Genomic DNA, 20,215 nt, shown 5'->3' with positions numbered 1-20,215 from the left:
CTTGCCGCAACTTATCTGTGCCACCATAGCATGTCCAGAACTACAGAGTTGCTTGGCAGCATTGGCTACCTCCTTTAGCTGTGTCACTTCTGTCCCGGCAGCGATGTTGGTAATTATCATATGCATGCTGGCACCCCAACTGGGATATTAGGGTACAAGGTTGGACTGGCCCCAACAGGGCACTGGATAAAAACTTGGTAGGCCTGGTTCTGTTGGACCCCTTTTCACTGGGCATGTTGGTGTGTGGGCCGGATTGCTGTTGACCAGTAATCAGTAGTGCGGTGGCAGAGTAGTGCAGAGGGTGGTCCCTTGATTCACTTTTTCCCATGAAGAAGAGATTTAGACCCTTAAATCTCATTACAGAAGTGAAGTGACAGCAAATGACATGCAAAATCCTGCTGGCAAAATCCTTATTCCAAGGCTCATGTAGATGTGGGACTGTGTTTGATGGCACCAACAGATTTAATAAGGGCTAAAGACAAATTCATAAAAAATTGTTGGTAAAATTACATCTAAAAGACAAAATCTGAAAACTGCCTGTTTGAAAGACAAATTCACCAAAGTGGAGATAGAGATAGAGGTTTGTGAATAAGGCGGAAAATTAGACAAATCTATCTCCACTTTTATTTTGTCTCAATATCACAACTTTTGTGAATTCCCCCATAGTTTTGATACTCATATGAAGAGATTTATTAAATATTAAGTACTATTAGCAGAAACAGTTGCCTTAAAGTGATACTGACACCAAAAAAATTCTTTTAAAAATATGAGCCTACTTCCAAACCTACCTATAGGTCATGTTGACTGTTTTTTCCTAAAAGTCCTGTTTCTCTACATAAATCTTACTGAAGATCCTGAACCCAACTGTCTGGCAACCCGACTGTAGCTTCTCAATCTGTCAAAAGGACTATGTTATAAACTGGGAGGATTCAGCTTGCTCCTCCTCCCTCGCATAGCATCGCATGGCGTTCTGAACTAGATAGCAGACAGGCTTGATCTTTCCGTTGACTGCCTACTTCAAAGGGCTTAAGCAGGCCAGCTTAAGCTCTCCAGTGCCTGCTTCTAAGGGGTCTCCTTCCCCATTACACATAGACAATGGAGCTGAGCTTGTCACACACCAGCAGAAAGCAGAAGGGGCGTTGCAGGTTTGTGATTGGGCATATTTATTCACTTGGGAGGCATTTCAATTAAAACCCGGAAGAGGGGAACAAACATGGATGCTCCGTGGGTCTGTAATTCGTGCTACCATAATTATGAAGTGAAAAAAACTTTGCAGATTTAGTTTATAAGGAATTTAAAGCTGATACAAATTAAACCACAACAGCAGGTGTAAAAAATAATTGTAACTGGCTGTCAGTATCACTTTAAGGCTAAGCTGAGTTTTGATGTTATATCTATTATCAAACATATACAGTGGCACTAACAATGTGCTCCAAAACTAACAAGCGCATTTGAGTATATAAAACAGTTAAGTACATGAAATATGTGTAAGAAAAAGACCAGGGAAACTATCAGTATGCAGATTAATCTGGATGAAAGCACTGCCAGTACAACTAAGAATTACTACCCAGCAGAGAACAGTTTGACAGATTCAAGTGGGTAAGGAAGTTCAACGAAGATATCACAGTATTTGCTTGACATTGGGCCCCTTGGATTTCAGCCTGCTTTTTACTCTTTCCTGGAACAAGAATGGTCTTTCACTGGAATCTACACAATGTAATGCTGGCATCTCAGAGTGCATGATGTTATCCAGACTCATTTTGATTATATTCACTTATGCTTTACTGGCAAGTAAGAAATATTATATATATACACACCACTATAATAATGATCTTGTTAACAGATAGGAATAATCAGCATAAACAAGGCTAAGAACTCAGTATAAGAATGAGCTAAGTTAAAATATTCTGTAGAAAAACAACTCCACACCTTCCAAAATAAGCCTCCATTCAGCCACTGATTGGTTAGAAAAGTTTTAGTTACCAAATACATGCTGAGATAATGCCAACCACCGGCATTCTGTAGGATATGGAATAATGGCCATATTGTGTTTCAGCCTGGTGTCATGACATATAAAACATCAGTGCTCCTGTGTGGTACCACACCCACACTCTAAGAAGCAGAACTAAAATAGCCAATGAATTTATTATAACAATTATTTTATTTAGGAAATAGATAAAAATGCTTTGTAGCTTGGAGTGTTTTGGTAAGGAACGCCCAAACTCTTTCTGAAGAGGAAAATATTTACTGTACTATGACATTTCTGTGATAATAATCTTAAACATTTTGCAACCTTTCCTGCAGAAGACATTCTGACACGACATGCTTAGCTGGGAGTGTGGGCTATGGCTTTCTTTAAGGTTTCCTAATTAGTTGCCCTTTGCATAGTCATCATGTTTCCTGTCTCAGACTAGGAGGTCAGTGTGCAATTCTGGCTTTTAGTTCAAAGCGCAAAGATTCAACAAGATATTACAGTTGTCAGAAAAGCAATACTATAAATCTGCTGGCTTTAAAGAACTACTCAGACACGTGGGCCTGTTGGATATGTGTTATCTGTTCAGGAAATAGCAGCTGGAATTCACTTTTCAAAAAAAAAAAAACATTATATATATATATATATATATATTATATATATAAATAAAACAAACATCATTTAGTAAGAAAATATATATTTAGCAAACGTTTTAAAATAATAAAGCAAAAATTGTATTGTGTGTCAGGAAAGCATTGCATTTTAAATCTGGTTCACCATTTTGTGACCTCTTGGAGTAGTTCTGGAGCCTTAGGGCCCGATTCACTAAAGTCCGAAATAAGGAGTGCTATTTATAGCATGCGTTAAAAATCTTATCACTTCTTATTTTTCGCTCGATTCACTAAAAGGACACTTGTCATAATTAAGAAGCGATGTTCTTGGCGTTATTTATCTTGCTAACGACATATTTTCAAGCAACGTGCTGCGTAATATGTTGTGCGCTGCATAATATATTGCTTGAAAATATGTCGTCGCAAGATAAATAACGCCAAGAACATCGCTTCTTAATTATGACAAGTGTCCTTTTAGTGAATCGAGCGAAAAATAAGAAGTGATAAGATTTTTAACGCATGCTATAAATAGCAATCCTTATTTCGGACTTTAGTGAATCGGGCCCTTAGAGTGATACTGTCAAAATACTGATAAAAATAAAAAGTTACCAAAAGGTCATGTTGATGTATTTTTTGCTGATAGGGATGCTTGTAAGTAATTAAAAGTTAATTTATGTTTCTAAACCTGACTGTTTTGTTGACCTGACTTCTCAGTAATAGCTTCTAATGCTAATTCTAATGCTGCATAAATATGGCAGCCCGCACATAGAGAAATATGGGGGATTGGATAGTTAAGGTAAAAGCACCAGGCAAATACTTTTATGGCAAAATTATAAACAGCATGCAAAGACAATGTTATGATATATTTTTAAAAAAATAATTTCAGGTGTCATTATTTCTTTAAACTAGTCATGTCCAGATTTGGGTTGGCTGATTTCAATGATATTGCCCAACCATGGTGCACAATGTCGGTGGGTGCATGATGCATCAGTAAGGGAAGGCATAACAACTTTGTGCAGTTACAATAGAAAGTGACCATGCATGTCTGGCCATTTGCATAGTATCCATTACAAAACTTTCCCCCATTGAGTACAACTGCTACTTGAAAAGTACCCAAAATCAACCTGGTTGCCATTGCTCAAAATATAACAGTGAATACAATTGCATTCAAATACAGGTATGGACCTGTTATCCGGAATGCACGGAACCTGGGTTTTTTTTGGATAAGGGATCTTTGATCTCCATACCCTTAAGTCAACTAAAAAATGATTTAAACAGTAAATAATCCGAACAGGATTTTTTTGCCTCCAATAAGGATTAATTATATCTAAGCTGGGATCTAGTACAAGGTACTGTTTTATTATTGCAGAGAAAAAGAAAATCATTTCTAAAATTTTGAATTATTTGATTAAAGTGGAGTCTATAGAGAGATGTCCTTCCTATAATTCAAAGCTTTCTGAATAATGTGTTTCCAGATAACTGACCTTATACTAGTACAATCTTTGTAAAATTAATATAGGGGTCATTTACAATATGACTTGAGTGCATTAAGCAAAGTGCAATTTTAAGCATAGAATACCAGTGATGTTTCAGTCACAAGGGGGTGTTGCAATTGTTGCCAGTGCAGCAATAATGCTCCATATATCAGACACAATTGCACTACTAAGATATTTGGTGTTCAGCACAAATAGGGATTGTAAGCTCTTTTGGGCAGGGCCCTCTTCACCTCTTGTATCGGTTATTGATTGCTTTATATGTTACTCTGTATGTCCAATGTATGAAACCTACTTATTGTACAGCGCTGCGGAATATGTTGGCGCTTTATAAATAAATGTTAATAATAATAAATAGGGACATGTGCCCCTGATTCTTTAGATACAAGTGCACTGTGCCTATTGATACAGGGCACTGAGGCAACCCTGAAGCTACAGCAAGGCTGGGAGGTGCAAATACGCTCAATTCAGAGCAGGAGACGGGAAGGGCTGAGGGCTGACAAGCACATTATATGGAAGTGCAAAGAGTACGTTTTGACACAAGTACCTTTAATAAATTTAGTTTAACAGGGAATATAATATGCTTTTTTACAACTTGTGCATTAATTAAACTGAACATACATTCACTGTAATTTTGAACAGTTAACAGCTGTTTATAAGCCCAAACTTAGGTTTGGTCACTAGGGGCCAAAAATCTGGCACATTCATATTCTATAATAAAAGTGTGGAAATTTAGAATGTGTAAAAACAATTCATGAAACACAATTTTTTTTCGAGATTTAAAAAAATTTTTCATGCGTGTGACATTTGTTGACATGCGCAACAATTTTTTTTTTTTACGTGACCACAAATTTTCCACTGCAAAATTTTGCACATGTTTCGCAACAAAAATTTCCCAATAGTGAAATGCCGAATTTTGCTGTAAATCCATGCCTGGTGAACAAATTTGCTCATCACTGCTGACAATCGAAAAACAATTGGTTCTTATGTGAACTACTCATTAGTTAAATGTAAGCAATACAAATATGAACTTTCTTTTTTTCCCAGACATTTTCTAAGCTATAATTATGCCAAAATATTTTTATATGAAAAATCACTGATACTAGGAAAAATACACGAAGGCGACATAATAGTCATGCAATCTTTCCAAAACATTGAAGAGCGTTTTCATAAGAATAACTAACATACATTAATTATGCGGTTGACTAGGCCAGAAAATAAAATGATTGCAAGCAGTGATGTCACCATAAATAAACAAGTCATTTACTATATACAGTAAGGCTCTGATGGATGTGTCTTACAATTATATGTGTGCTCCGAAAACAGGAGAGTTCATATATTTCATCAAGCATTGTACAGCAAAAAATACTGGTTTTGGGGTGAAAGGGTATAATTCAAAAGTTCAGAATATCTATGATTTTCAGTGCTTATTTTTTGGGGATCCTAGTATCTTAGGGCCCATTGTTAAGCCTTACATCCAAAACCCCTTATTAAAATAATTAGATACAGACAATGGTAACAGCTATAGATGTGATATAGGGCTATGGTGGGAATAGGAGAAACCAGCTGGTACCTTCTTTGGTTTTGTCTTTGGCTAAGGCATCACACCTTTGGGGATTCTCTGGTTCTCTGATAGGACAGTGTGACTCTAGTCAGTAATTCATAAAATAGCTCAAAACTTATCAAATGGTACTAAAATAAATAGGCACTGTTTTTCTTGTCTGCCATCTGTCATTATATATAAGACGTAGTAGAGGTCTGAGGGGAGATATTCAGCTTATGCCAAAATAAGTACATCTTCGGATTGTGCAAAGTACTTCACTGTATATGTGCACATGTCATATATACTTTTGAAGACCACAGCTATGCTATACATGGCACACCAACTTTTATAGCTTACATGTGACTCAGTGGACTGAAAGGAAGCCATTTTACTTGAAAGAACAATTTCCCAACCCCTGTAGACTCACAGTGTAGTGCAAGCCCTCCCTCATTATATGCTTTTGGAAAGTGATAGATTCTGGGATTCTGCTTTCCGCAGAATCAGTCCGTCACCAACTTTGGACAGCAGCGGTACTGTAAGTCCCACAATCCATCCATCACTTAACAAGTGAACAAGGTGAGGTTGTATTACACTGTGTGCCTATAGGTGGCCATGCACAGGCCGATAAAAGCTGCCAACTCAATTGGAGTCAACAGCTTACTGGCCCAGGTATGGGGACCTTAGATGGCCTGCCCGACTGATATCTGGCCGAAAATCAGCCAGATGTCGACCGGTCAGGTTTAAAAATCATGTTGGGGTGAGGAGCACATTGACTCATTTATTCAGTCCTCACCGTGACGGTCTTCATCCAGTGATCCAATTGTTTGGTTTGAGGGCCAAATAATTGGATGAATCCAATATGTGGGCATATTGGAGAAAGATCAGTTTGTTTGGTGACCTCACTAAATGAGTGGATCTTTCAGCATATGGCCAGCTTTAGAGGGAAGGGAAACTGGTCTTACAGAACAAACAATCTATCTTGATTTCTATTAAATATGTGGAAGCAGGTATGTCTGTGTAAAAAAATGCATTTCTTTCTGTATTTCTGGAATTTCAGATAGTGTTTTTTCACCTTTTCTATATAAGCCCACCTGAATAAACTTACGGTATCTCATAACATTTCATGGTCTACTTTCTTTAATAAGACCTTATTGAGTAGCAGGGGCAAAGGGCAATATACTGTACAAGGGCAAAGAGACAATGGGCCGAACTTCACTGAATAGAGTACAGAAAGGCTTACTGTGATTAGTTGTTTTGTTCTGTGTAGCTTTACTTCTTTTCTACAGTTGCCAGTAATATAAATGTAAGTTTCTGTGTTTTCTATTGAAGTCAGTATGGGTGAGTTTCCTGTAGCAATTCAATGGAGAAGATTTCTCACATAAGGCCAACACTCTAAAAATATTTAAATACAGTATATATTTCTTTCACTCCAAATTATTGAGAAGAATAAATATTACACAGTTCTTTTTATAATTTTAATATCTAATATAAAGCTAAGTAGTTTTATTCTTACCAGACAATTTGGTGCGCTCAATGTTGTACATCAATGTAATAGGGTATTATACTAATTCTCAATAATCTCTTGTATACACAAGTAGTCAATAAGATTTACAAAAGGCTAGCTGACAGTAAACTTGCACTGCATGAAGCATCTCTTTTAATGCTATTAACATAAATTATGGTATACTTGAAAGCCCAGAAACATTTAATCCTCTGCAGCATTACATCTGAATAAAATGTCTATTAATCACACCAATTTCTGAAAGCTACCTAATTGCAGAGGTAAAGATATTCAGGAATGGCATCCGCTATCCGGAAATTTCTGAATTATGGGAAAGCCATCTCCCATATACTACATTAAAGGCAAATAATTCAATTTTTTAAAAATGAATTCCTTTTTCTCTGTAATAATAAAACTGTACCACGTGCTTGATCCCATTAAGATAGACTGAATCTCTATTAAAAGGAAAATAATCCTATTGTGTTTAATTAATGTTTAAATTAATTTTCAGTAGACTTAAGGTATAGAGATCCGAATTACAGTTGAAGCTGTTTTGTAAGGAGAAATTGGCTAGAATTCATTCAAACAGATGTACATAACTGATCAGCAGTTACCAGAAATGTTTAGTTGAGGTTACTGCTCCCCAAGGGGGGCAAAGGTTCACACCATTTTCCTACTAACAAATATATAACTTTAGATAATTTTACTAAATTAAAAATGTTATTAATTTAGGAAAATGATCCAAAGTTTCTGACTCATTTGTTTAATTGGGTTTTCATTATCTAGTTTTAAGACTTCTGTGATGAACAGATCATGTTTCATGCAGAAATACTGAGATTTCAAAAGGGTTCACAAACTTTAAAGCACCACTGCTTATTACAACATAAAAGAGACGGACATTTCTCATTAGAATAATTAAATAATTGCAATAATAATTAAAATGTGTGTTTGTGTTGGCCTGAAAACATATACAGGTATTGGACCCCTTATCCGGAAACCCGTTATCCAGAAAGCTCCGAATTATGGAAAGCCTGTCTCCCATAGACTCCATTTTAATCAAATAATTCAGAATTTTAAAACTGATTTTCTTTTTCTATGTAGAAATAAAACAGTACCTTGTAATTGATCCCAACTAAGATATAATTCATCCTTATTGGATGCAAAACAATCCTATTGGGTTTAATTAATGTTTTATTGATTTTTTAGTACACTTAGGGGCTGATTTACTAAGACACGATTTCGAATTGGAAAAATTCCGATTGGAAACGAACATTTTGCGACTTTTTCGTATTTTTTGCGAGTTTTTCGGCGTCTTTACGATTTTTGCGTAAAAACGCGAGTTTTTCGGCGTCTTTAAGATTTTTGCGTAAAAACGTGAGTTTTTCGGCGTCTTTACGAAAGTTGCGCAAAGTCGCGATTTTTTTGTAGCGTTAACACTTATGCGCAAAGTCGCGCCTTTTTCGTAGCGTTAAAACTTAAAAGGCGCGACGTTTCGCGCAAGTTTTAACGCTACGAAAAAATCGCGACTTTGCGCAACTTTCGTAAAGACGCCGAAAAACTCGCGTTTTTACGCAAAAATCTTAAAGACGCAGAAAAACTCGCGTTTTTACGCAAAAATCGTAAAGACGCAGAAAAAAAACGCAAAATTACCGATCATTACGAAAAAAACGCAATCGGACGCATTCAGCCCGTTCGTGGGTTAGTAAATGTGCCCCTTAAGGTATGGAGATCCAAATTATGGAAAGACCCCTTATCCGGAATACCCTTGGTCCCGAGCATTCTGGATAATGGGTCCTATACCTGTATACATTATTTACTGAAAACAGTATGATTAAAATCATTGAATTACTTTGGTGCTGCCAAGTTTCGACTCTGTATGTTCTGCTACTTATGGGCCTATCTACTTTTCTCTGGTGATTTTAGCTCAGTCTCACTGTAAAGAATTAGTTCAAAATTCACTGATTAAAAATCAGCAAGTATGTCTACTTAACTACAAATATATGATTAAGCAAGATAAATAAAATAAAAATAATGCTACACAGTATCCCTCCTTTAAACTCTTTTTTTAATTTGTATAATGAGTTGTTTATTTAAGGACCCCTCACTGATCACAAATCATTTTCTATTGAAGAGTCATCTCTATTACTATGACTAGATGGAAGTTAAATAAAATATATTGCTATATAAAATTAGAAGAAAAAAAACAATCAGTTTGAAAAAAAGTCTAACTAAACTTTGCTCGTTGTACTGTTTTAAGTAAGTGTGTTGTTTTTGTTCAAATGATAGTTTCCCTTTACTATGCTGCAATAAATCACATCATGTTTAGCTTTATAATTTAAACTACTGTTTAGTGTAATTGTTGTAATTACATGTAAATAGTGTAATGGCACACTTTATGTATTCTAGCTGCAAACCTTGTCCTGCATACTACTAGGCACCAGATCCCGCCACAATGCAAAAAAACTAAAATTGCTTCTAGACGGGAAACATCTGAGACTATTTAGCTTTGTATTTGTGTAGAAGTTAAGGCAGTCAAAGAGTTTCCCATACCAGTCACATGCAGGGACTAAAGAAAAGAAGCAATTCAGATTAGCTTTCTTGTATTTCCCATACAAATTTGTAGCAGAAACTTACATTACATAAATTAGACATTAGGCACAGGCAGTGTCTATTAGTACATAATTCTTTTGCTGCAAGTTTTCTGTGTCTATTGACAAAACCCACTGTGGGAACCCGCTCTCTATATTTAAGCCATTCATATTTTAGGTTCTTTATTCTTCAACCATTGCCTTTATCGTAGCACATCACACAACTATTATATATTGCCATTTAACTCTCCTTTTGGACTTCTTTATCGATCAGCTTTCTTCAAGCTATGCTTTTCTACTGGCCCTTATCCATTATGTCAATATTGCATGTCTACCTGATGATTTTCATCTTCATCTACTGATGATTTAAAATTCTTTCAATTAACCTTTCAAAGAAATTGTCTGATTTATTATCTTTTATTAACACAGCACTTTGCAGAACATATGCATTAGTCACAGTGGTTTATTTTGCAGTGGAGTTTACCATCTATGGCCCCTATAACATTCACACACAATTTCCTTAAATGTCAGTTGACCTGCCTGTTTGTTTTTGGAATTTGGGCAGAAACCAGAATACCCAGACAAAACCCATGCAATCACAGGCAGAACATGCAAACTCTTTGCTTAAAGGGCCCAGAAGGCCAGCCTTCCAAGACAGCAATGCTAACCTTTTGTCAGTCTAAGCCACTTGTCTTTGCCTTCCAGGTTGCTTTGAATTTTTTATTGTAACATCACTTTTTGTTACATACCTGAAATGCGGAAAATATATGGATATAATGGATCAGCTTGCAGTTTTGCCCATGCAAATGCAGATAATGAACCAAGCTTTCTTTTAGTTTCCACAGGCTTTCTATTGGGATTTAACTCTAACAACCATGTCAAGGCTTACCAGTCCACAGCTATGGTGTTACATCCCCTTGGGTGTGACCAACCAAATGGGACAATAAATGACACCCTGCATAAAAGGGATATTCCCTAGGTTTTTTTAGATTGAAATGACATTAACATATGCGACCATTGTTATGTCTAAGATTGCAGCAGATTTAAAGGTGTTGCTACCCCTTAAAATACCCAGATTTCAGAAAAGTTATTCTTTCAAGTTTTGATTTTTTAATAGTATACTATGCATAATATTTTATTTTTCATATAAACCTCTGTAAACTTGGTTGCCAATCTTCAGTATCGGAGAAATTTCAGCAACTAGTGAATCAAATTGGCACAATTGATTTGTGCCAGACTTTAGGAAAGCTGCTGAACAATGCTATAATTAATGTATCAAACTGATCAGTTAGAGGGGATCCAAATCTTTTACAAACTCTTCACAAGCTTTGAAACTTCAATAGAAACAACTTAAAACAGTCCTACACATTTAGCAAGTAACAAGTCAACATCCTCCCCTCCTCCTTACTCATCCTTGTACAAAATAAATAGTAGCCTTGTCTATTCATATGTTACACATTGTACTCCGCAGGCTGCACTGTCACTCCCTCTGATGTCAAAGAAAAGAAGCAGGCTTGAAACTTGGCAGTACTGCTTTGCTGTCCAAACATAACTGCAGAGCACTGCCAGCAGTTGTCCAGCTTGAGTGGAGGTCACTGGAAAACTGAACCGAGGTATACATTATAAAGGAGAGGATGTTCATGCGTTAAAGAATGTAAAGAAGTTTTAAAAGGGTTTATATGGGCAGTGTTGAACTGGGAACCAAGGAGCCCACCAGAGAACCTTACACCGTAGGCCTGCTTTCCAAGCTATTTTTCCTCCATTCCTCACCCAACCTCTTTATTCTCCTAGTCTCTTTTATTTACATGCTAGCATCTACTTCTCCTCTTTCTTCCCATTCACAAATAGGGAATTACCATGAAACAGGCCAAATGGTCAGGAGCAGAAGGGCTCGCTTACACCTGGGCCCACCGGAAATTTTCCTGGTATCCTGGTGGGCCAGTCCGACACTGTATATGGGTTTGATTCCAGCTTGGGCACTTTGCAAGAAGTTAGTACTTTTCCTCGGGGTATTCAGGGTTCCTCCCACACTCACAAAAACATCCAGAAAGGTCAATTGGCAAATGGAATATTATGCCAATATATCATAAGGAAGATTGAATATGATAGGGACCTTAGGCTTATGCCACGTGTGCAGATTTTCAGCCTGCATCTATCTGCCCCTACACTTGAATCAGCTCTCTGAGATGCATAAGAATGCATTTTGCGCTGAAATCTGCTCTGCATGCCTGCAACCAAGCCAAATCAGAGACTTGTGCCACGTGTCATATCAGCCTTAAATTGAAAGCTCCACAGGGGTTGGGACTGATGTGAATTATTTATAATCTCTGTAAAGCACTGTGGAATATGTAAGTGCTATATAAATAAATCATTAGAATAATATAAAGGTATGGGTTCCATTACCCAGAAACCCGTTATCCAGAAAGCTCCAAATTATGGGAAGGTCATCTCCTACAGACTTTATTTTAGTCAAATAATGCACATTTTTTAATATGGTTTCCATTTCGTCTGTAATAATAAAACAGTACAGGTATGGGACCCGTTATTCAGAATGCTTGGGACCAAGGGTATTCTGGATAAGGGGTCTACTAACGGATAAGTCTACTAAAAAAATCAATAAAACATTAAATAAACCCAATAAGATTGGTTTGCATCCAGTAAGGATTAATTATATCTTAGTTGGGTTCAAATACAAAGCACTGTTTTATTTCTCAGAGAAAAAGGAAATCAATTTTAAAAATCTTTTTAAACATACATTATTTACTGAAAACAGTATGATTAAAATCATTGAATTACTTTGGTGCTGCTAAGTTTTGACTCTATATGTTCTGCTACTTATGGGCCTATCTACTTTTCTCTGACTTGTGATTGTAGCTCAGTCTCACTGTAAAGAATTAGTTCAAAATTCACTGATTAAAAATCAGCAAGTATGTCTACTTAACTACAAATATATGATTTATTTTTACAGAGAAAAAGGAAATCAATTTTAAAAAATCTGAATTATTTGATTAAAATGGAGTCTATGGGAGACAAGCTTGGCGTAATTCGGAGCTTTCTGGATATTGGGTTTCCGGATAACAGCTCCCATACCTGTACCTTATACTTGTCCAACTAAGATATAATTAATCCTTATTGTTAGCAGAATAATCCTATTAGGTTTATTTAATTATGGAAAGACTCCTTATCCAGAAATTCCCAGGTCCTCTAACAGGTCTCATACTTGTAATAATCATATTTTATTTTAAGTTTAGGAGCTAAAGAAAGAGTCTATAAAATAAGGCTTTAGATCCCTTTTAAGAATGGGATAACAAAACATACATTTTAGAAAAATTATGCAAAATAGAGCTTGACTAACAAAAGTCATTATTTTTGGTGTACTATTTGAATACATTTTGTGAAGGGGGACTACTCCTTTAATGGTATTTAACTTACAGTTCCAACTATGTAATAATTTTAAGGAGAAAAACCTTCATTATCCTGGCATTTTTCAGTACCTGGTTAGCACAGTAATTCAGACTGCTTAATGTAAACCGCTATGCAACGCGATCTCCAAAGAAATAACACAGAATTGCTGCTATAATATTTATTGCTTCCCTGCTTTGACCTGTGCAAATGAAACAGCTGCCGTAGTAGAAGCAGAAAAGTAAAAGGTGCTGAGGAAATATGCAGTGTTTCTAACTTTATTGCTCAACAGGGTTTTGCCACTAACGATTTACAGAAAATGAGTTGCAAAACTCTTGATAAAGGGAAAACCAAAGGGGTCAGGTGAAAGCCATCCTTGAACCTAAAGAAGCACTGAGCTGTTGCAAAACAAGGATACTCTGTTCCATAACACAGTGACAGACACACTGCCCAGGCTTTAAATATGAGATCTGCTCTCCCAAAATAGCCAGAAACAAAAACAGATTATTTGAACTATCGCGTACAAGTGTTTATATTACACAATGTCTTGGGCAAAGAATAAGAAGGAAAATGCTGCAATAACAAAGAAATGTAACTTCCCAGTAGTTTTCTTGAAAAAGCAAGAGCTGATAAATTATATGAGAAGAGTGTAATGAAATGTCAGTGGTTTTGAAATCCTTGTTTAAGAACATAAAATAGATAAAATGTTGTAGTCTGTTGCTTATCGTAAAGGCCCAGTAAGTTTTAAATAGTATTAATATATCTTTTTGGATATGTTTAAAATGTAAAACTAACATTAAGATGAACAAAATATATTAATAGGAAAGAATAACCTAAAAAAGCAAAGCAGATTAAATAATACATCTGCCTTGCACTATAGGAGCAGCATGTGGGTCCTTATCCACAAAGCTTCAGTTTATTTGTTTAGTTCCACTTCAGCTGGAAACAGTTGCATAAGGAGTCATCACTTGGCGGGTGTGGGATGATACTCATAGTAAGAGGAGGGGTGGTGCTTGCCAATGCCAATTTGTAGTGCTATTCCAAACAACAAATGCAAGTGGCCTTGAATCCCTGCACCAAGCTTGAGACTCCTCACACCAGCATCTGAAAATACTCCGGGACTTACAGGGCACTGGATTAGAGGTAGGCAGAAATAAGAGTTATGTGCCTAGTGCTCCTCATGCACTCTAGGCCCGTGCTTTATTAGCCTACCCCTAGTTCTGGTCCTGTTGCCTTGTAAATCTAATGTTTGATCATATGCAACAAAGTTTGTAAGGTTTGCAAGGTTTCTTGCAACTTTCAAGAAACCTTTGCTAAGAGAGCTGAATAATAATTTTTTTTTAATCATCCACAAGTTTGAAAAATAAAGCCATATCTGACTGGTATATATGCAGCTGCACAGGTGCAATCAATGCCCATGTTAGGAAATCATCAAGTGTAGGGTGACCAGATCACTTGAAAATCCAGCCAGCAGGGCTGAACTGATTGCAGCTTAGTTAAAAAGCAATCCGTGCAGTCTTGCATTGTGTTTTTATTAGACGTGTCCCTGAATTTTCAAGGTCTATGGGTTACTGCTCCTGGGCAAACTTAGTGCCTTTTATTACATAACCCCATATGTATCAGGTACTAGGCAGATGTTTGTACCCAGTCTCCTCGGGCCATGCAGCAAGTTGGTGCCCTCTAATGCTACCTCCTGTCATAGTGCAAAACCACACAGAGTCAGAAATAATATGTATAATATGTAATATTAATGTAATATACAATTAATTAATTAATTAATTAATTAATTAGTAATTAATTAATGTAATATAATATGTAATAACAATGTATAAATGGACCTCAATGGGAATCTGTCCCATTTCGCTTTGCTAAAAAATTTGCTAAAAATCCAATGGCCAACATATTTTCCACAGCGAATTTCCACAGAAATTTAGCAAAACAATTTAGCCAATGCCAAAATGCAGAAATTCACTGAGAATCCATGCCTGCTGAGAAAATTTGCTCATCACTACTGTTGTAGGGTTTCTTGAAATGGAAGAAAAGTAAATTATCAGAAATCCAAAACTGATATTATATCAAAATAATATAAAAAATGTTCTTGATATTCAGTTTCTTTTCTAGCACTGTGGTGATTCTGAGGTCACACTGCAATAAGTTTTCAATTCAATGTTTTTTAACAACATAACATGTAGCAGCAACTTAACACAACCCCTATAAAGATAAAAAAGACTGGGCATCTAACTTTCTGTTAAAAAACCTCACAATTTCTATTTAATACTAGTCATAAAAGGCAAAGCACTCATATGGGCACCAAAGTAATAAGTTACTTTACGATACAGCATGAGCTGAGCACAGAGCATTGTTTGTCAAGTCTATAGTTTCTTGTTTAGCAGCTGCATTTGTTTTCCTTGTGTCCTTCTTTAAGATCCAGTAGAGAATTAGGCTGCATTCCTCAAATTTCTTGTTCCTTGTGTTTTACAAGTCAAGTGTATTTTCTGTAGTCGGAAATGTTATGAAAGTGGTGCCTGACATCAACCACCAAATTGCATGATGTGTCTGCTGTTTGATGTTTTCTCAGGGAAATTTGTGAAGACGTGCTTTCACTCTTTAATATGCATTTTCCAAGATGTGCACTAAATTAAACATCAGTTTGTATATATAGGATAGGATGTCAGTGACAGATAGGGGTGGTGAATTAATTGGCACTCTGTATAAGTGCTTGTTTGCCACGTTCGGTACACAGTGTATGCAACTGCCATAGTATGGTTGATTTATGAATACAAGTGCAATTCACAAAATTGTGTTTTACTCTCCCAGTGACATTTAATTGCATGCAAGGGAGTTCTGCTATTACCATCTACCTTGAGGATCCAGGGTTCCCTTTTGTTTTCTAAGTTTTAGGTAACTGTTCAAACCTTATTGCTGATTGGTTGCAATGAGCAACATCACCGGTGATGTTGGCTTACACAGTATAATAAATATGCCCCTAAAACTATTTTTGGGACCTCCAATAAGATCACACTGGAAATTACAAAATTCACACACCAGAAAATTTGAAAACCTTCCAAATTGTGCCTGAATACCTTCCAATTTGTGCCTGTATGGTACCCAACCACTTAGATTGTAAGCTCCACGGGGCAGGGACCTCATTCCTGCTGTGTCTCATAGCACATTGCACTTAATCTCTTTGTATTTATACTTTTTTATTGTATTTATTATAACACTTGTCCTCCCTGTGTGTAATTGTGTATAATGTAAGATTTTACAGCACTGTGTATCCATGTAGTTATTAGTCATACATACATACATACATAGATACATACAATACAACTCTCAAAGGACATAAATAAAGATAATATAAAAGTTATTTACTTTGAAGATTCCTTACCATCTCACAGACCTATAATTAATTTGGGAATAGTATAGACAGAGCTGGATATCTGTATATCAATACTGTAAGGCATAATATAGGCCTCAGCTGTGAGCACCGAGCACTCAACTCAAACCAGAAAAAGCATGCATGGGGATTCGAATACGAAAGCAGAATACGAATACGAAATTGTAGGTAAGTAGAAAGGTGGCCCCATGTTAGGGAGGAGAGAGACTGAGAACAAGAAGCATGGGGGCTCCAATAATACATATACCTGCAAATTTATGGAGAAAGAATGTTTTGGGCCCCGTACAAGTTATTTCTATGGGGCCCCCATAAACACAAGCGCACAAAACTTACACAAATTTGCTTAACTTTCCGCAATGCCGCCAGGCACCCTTCCTAAGCTGATTTTCATGGGGTCCGGCACAACGGTACCCCCTCTCCCCCCCTGATGGCGGCCCTGTATGGAAGCACACAGAATATAAAACTACTAATAAACCAGATTATTTGTCCCCCTACAGTTAGATTAAACAATATGCTGTTCTTTTTTCTAATGAGGCAAAATAAACCTGTGCCCAAATACTGCAGAAAAGAAAGCCAACACTTTCTATTTTATTTATCCATTGTTGCTGTAACACTTTCCATGCTATATTATCCGTATGAATATAATTACGTCCTTATTAATTATCTGCTAACAATTCAACTTAAAAAAGTATATTCATGTCACTAGTTTAATAACCCCATATGAAGCACATAAGGCTCCCCTCAGGGGTTCATTATATCTGAAGGCTTTAAAAAAGAGACAGCCTTCATAAGTTGTTAAAGCAAAAACTTCATCTTGAACTCCAACATAAACAAACGTTACCAGGGACTCTTTGACTGTGATACAACATATCAGACATACAGTAAGACCTAGGAATCTCAGTAAAAAAAAGATGAAAAAAATCCCCAACGATAATAAAATAAAGATTCTTTGAAGAACAGAATTCAGTTCTCTAAAGCCATAGCTTATAACTATTACTGATTTTTTATGAAGATATCATTCTCTATTATAGTTGCAAAAAGAAAAGGCCTCTAAGCAATAACAAGTTTTCATGTAAGTCTGTAAAACAATCACTTTTTTGAGACTTCTCAAGTTGCTTTAGCAGTAATATTGATAGAAACATAACAAAAAGATGTGAAAAAAAATCAACAAATGAGTCCATGCCTGGAAAAAAATTTCGCTCACCACTAGTTCTCTGAATAAATCGCATCAAAGTTATTCTTAATTTGCTATATCAACAAGAAACCCTTAATTTAGTTAAAGTGTAACTGTACTTTGGAATTTGTACCCTGCCCTACACTTCGGTTAATTTCGCTATTGCAGGTGGTAAGTACTGTGGTGGCTTGTACTGCCTTTATGCCGATAGCCACAAATTCCCAATCTAGCACTGCCAGACCCCATGTGCAAGTACAGGTATGGGATCCCTTATCCGGAAACCCGTAGACTCCATTATAAGCAAATAATTCCAATTTTTAAAAAAGATTTCCTTTTTCTCTGTAATTATAATACAGAAACTTGTACTTGATCCTAACTAAGGATCAAGTACAATCCTTATTGGAGGCAAAACAAGCCTATTGGGTTTATTCAATATTTAAATGATTTTTAGCAGGCTTAAGTTGGAGATCCAAATTACAGAAAGATCCCTAATTCGGAATACCCTGGGTCCTGAGCATTCTGGATAACAGGTCCCATACCTGTACTTATAGAATAAGGACTAATGGTCGCAATTTTCCACCCCTTAGTGCGCTACTACTTGTATCTGGGGTCACAGTAAGTTACCCCAGTAGTTTCCTATACATATTGATTCCTTATTCCTCTGCTTTCTTGCTTTGGTCATTTATCAACACTGGGCTCATTTGCCCATGGGCAGTAACCCTTCGCAACAAATCAAACTGATGCATTCATTGTTCTACATGGAGAGAGCTGAAAAAAGCCAATCACTGGTTTGCACATGCCCACTATTGATAAATAAGCCCCTGTGGGGGGAGGGCACCTCACTATTATTCATGCATAGCCAATCAAAATCTTTTGTGTCTGCTTACTATGAAACTACAGCCCTGCTCTGGTCCTTTGCTCATGACTGACTGCCACAAGAAAACTGCAGCTTTCTTCTCCAGCTTGTAATGAACAAAAGTGCTAATGTGGGTTTCTGCTTTCCTCTCCCCACATTATGCTGAGTCCAGCTGCAGATTATATAACTATATGGAACGTAACCTACCTATTTGAGAACCACACTTTAGGAAATAAGAAGTATGGAGACGCAGCATGGTACTTGAACATCTGACAGGCAGTAAAGACTCAGGCTTTGTACAACTGTACAGTAAGACTTTGTTTTCCTATGAAGCAGTGCCTTTGGCTTAGGATATTACATTTTTCAGTTTGTTATCATGAAAAAAGTCACATAATAAGCAAATGCAGGGAGAACAAAATATGTCAGCAATGAGTTATTAACTAGAACTACATTTCCTATCAAGCACTGACATTGTGTCAGTGTGTCCTGCTTTGCTCTGTAACTAGGCAAAAAGCTTAGCAACACATCTCAGATATGCACTAAGGAATATCCACTGAGCATCGACTTTGAAATTTATGTTGGTTGGAAAATGTTCAACTATTTTAAAACACCCTGCGTTCATTAGTACCATGTTGTGGTTTTAAAGATACATCCTTGATATATCTATATATCTATCTATCTTAGTAATGACTGAAATTTTCTGTGAAACTCCACATTTTGGCATCAGTAAAATTTTTGCAAAACAGCCACAAAAATTCAGGATGGCCAAGTGAGGAAAAAATTGCTGTAAATAACATGCCATTTGGCTATAGACTTTTATGTAACTAGCTACAGACTAGTTCTTTTTATTAAATAAGCCTGTCTTTGTAGTGTTTGATGCGTTTTGTTAGAACAGAACATTTTTAAGAGCTTGCAATTATATTGTTATTCAAATTATGCTTCAAGTATCAGAAGAATGCAATGTGTTTTAGGTTATACTGCTGTTCCATTAGATGTATCTAAACTGGTGTTGATCTGTGTTTTCTCTTTCTATCACGAAATGGGGTCTGCAATGTAACAGTGTAAAATGTCAGCAAATGTTATTCTAACTAGTTTATAACTTGAGCATTGTAATAATGTAAATAAATGAAATACATATTCCAAAAATGCTTTTAGAAAGGATAAGATAAAAAGAAAATATGTCAGGGTCTGCTTAGATTCAGGCTCACAGATATGGCGGCAAGAGGACCACTGTCAACTGATCAAAGCATGCTAGTACCCTGGACCCCAGTATGTGGGCAGCACCAAAAATAAATACAAACTTAACAAAAAGACAGTGTATTTGCATATTAAAATGTTTAGTACAGTCAGCTTTGACCTATTCCAATGAAGGATACACATACTGCATCTCTTCTCTTTAAATAAAACAAACCATTTTCAGGCTTCATTAGGGGCATCTATGTGATTTTTCATGGCCCTTCATTACTCTCGCGGCTGTTGATTAACTCACCTGTGCATTCATGCTGAAGTCCTTTTCCATAATATCCCTTCTCACATATACATTCATATTGCCCAGTGTGAGTGCCACACTTACAGCTTGCCATGACATCACAACAATCTTTTCCAGCTTCACACAGATAGGAGCAATGAGAAATATCTTCCTGAATGTAACTCCCAGATGGCAGATCTGAAAAAGAGA

At 36.5% G+C, this 20,215-nt stretch overlaps 1 protein-coding gene across 1 annotated transcript in view; it reads right to left on the bottom strand.

Annotated features, from left to right (window-relative positions):
- The window catches only part of svep1 (sushi, von Willebrand factor type A, EGF and pentraxin domain containing 1), a 170,136-nt gene that overhangs the window by 124,955 nt on the left and 24,966 nt on the right, over nt 1-20,215 (bottom strand). The window contains exon 3 of the mRNA XM_012953387.3: nt 20,027-20,203. Within this exon, the coding sequence (XP_012808841.2) occupies nt 20,027-20,203 (177 nt within the window). The remainder of the gene's footprint in view (nt 1-20,026; nt 20,204-20,215) is intronic.

The sequence above is a fragment of the Xenopus tropicalis genome, chromosome 1, assembly GCF_000004195.4.
Source record: "Xenopus tropicalis strain Nigerian chromosome 1, UCB_Xtro_10.0, whole genome shotgun sequence".
Classification (NCBI taxonomy): domain Eukaryota; kingdom Metazoa; phylum Chordata; class Amphibia; order Anura; family Pipidae; genus Xenopus; species Xenopus tropicalis.
This window is presented reverse-complemented; position numbering and strand designations above follow the sequence as displayed.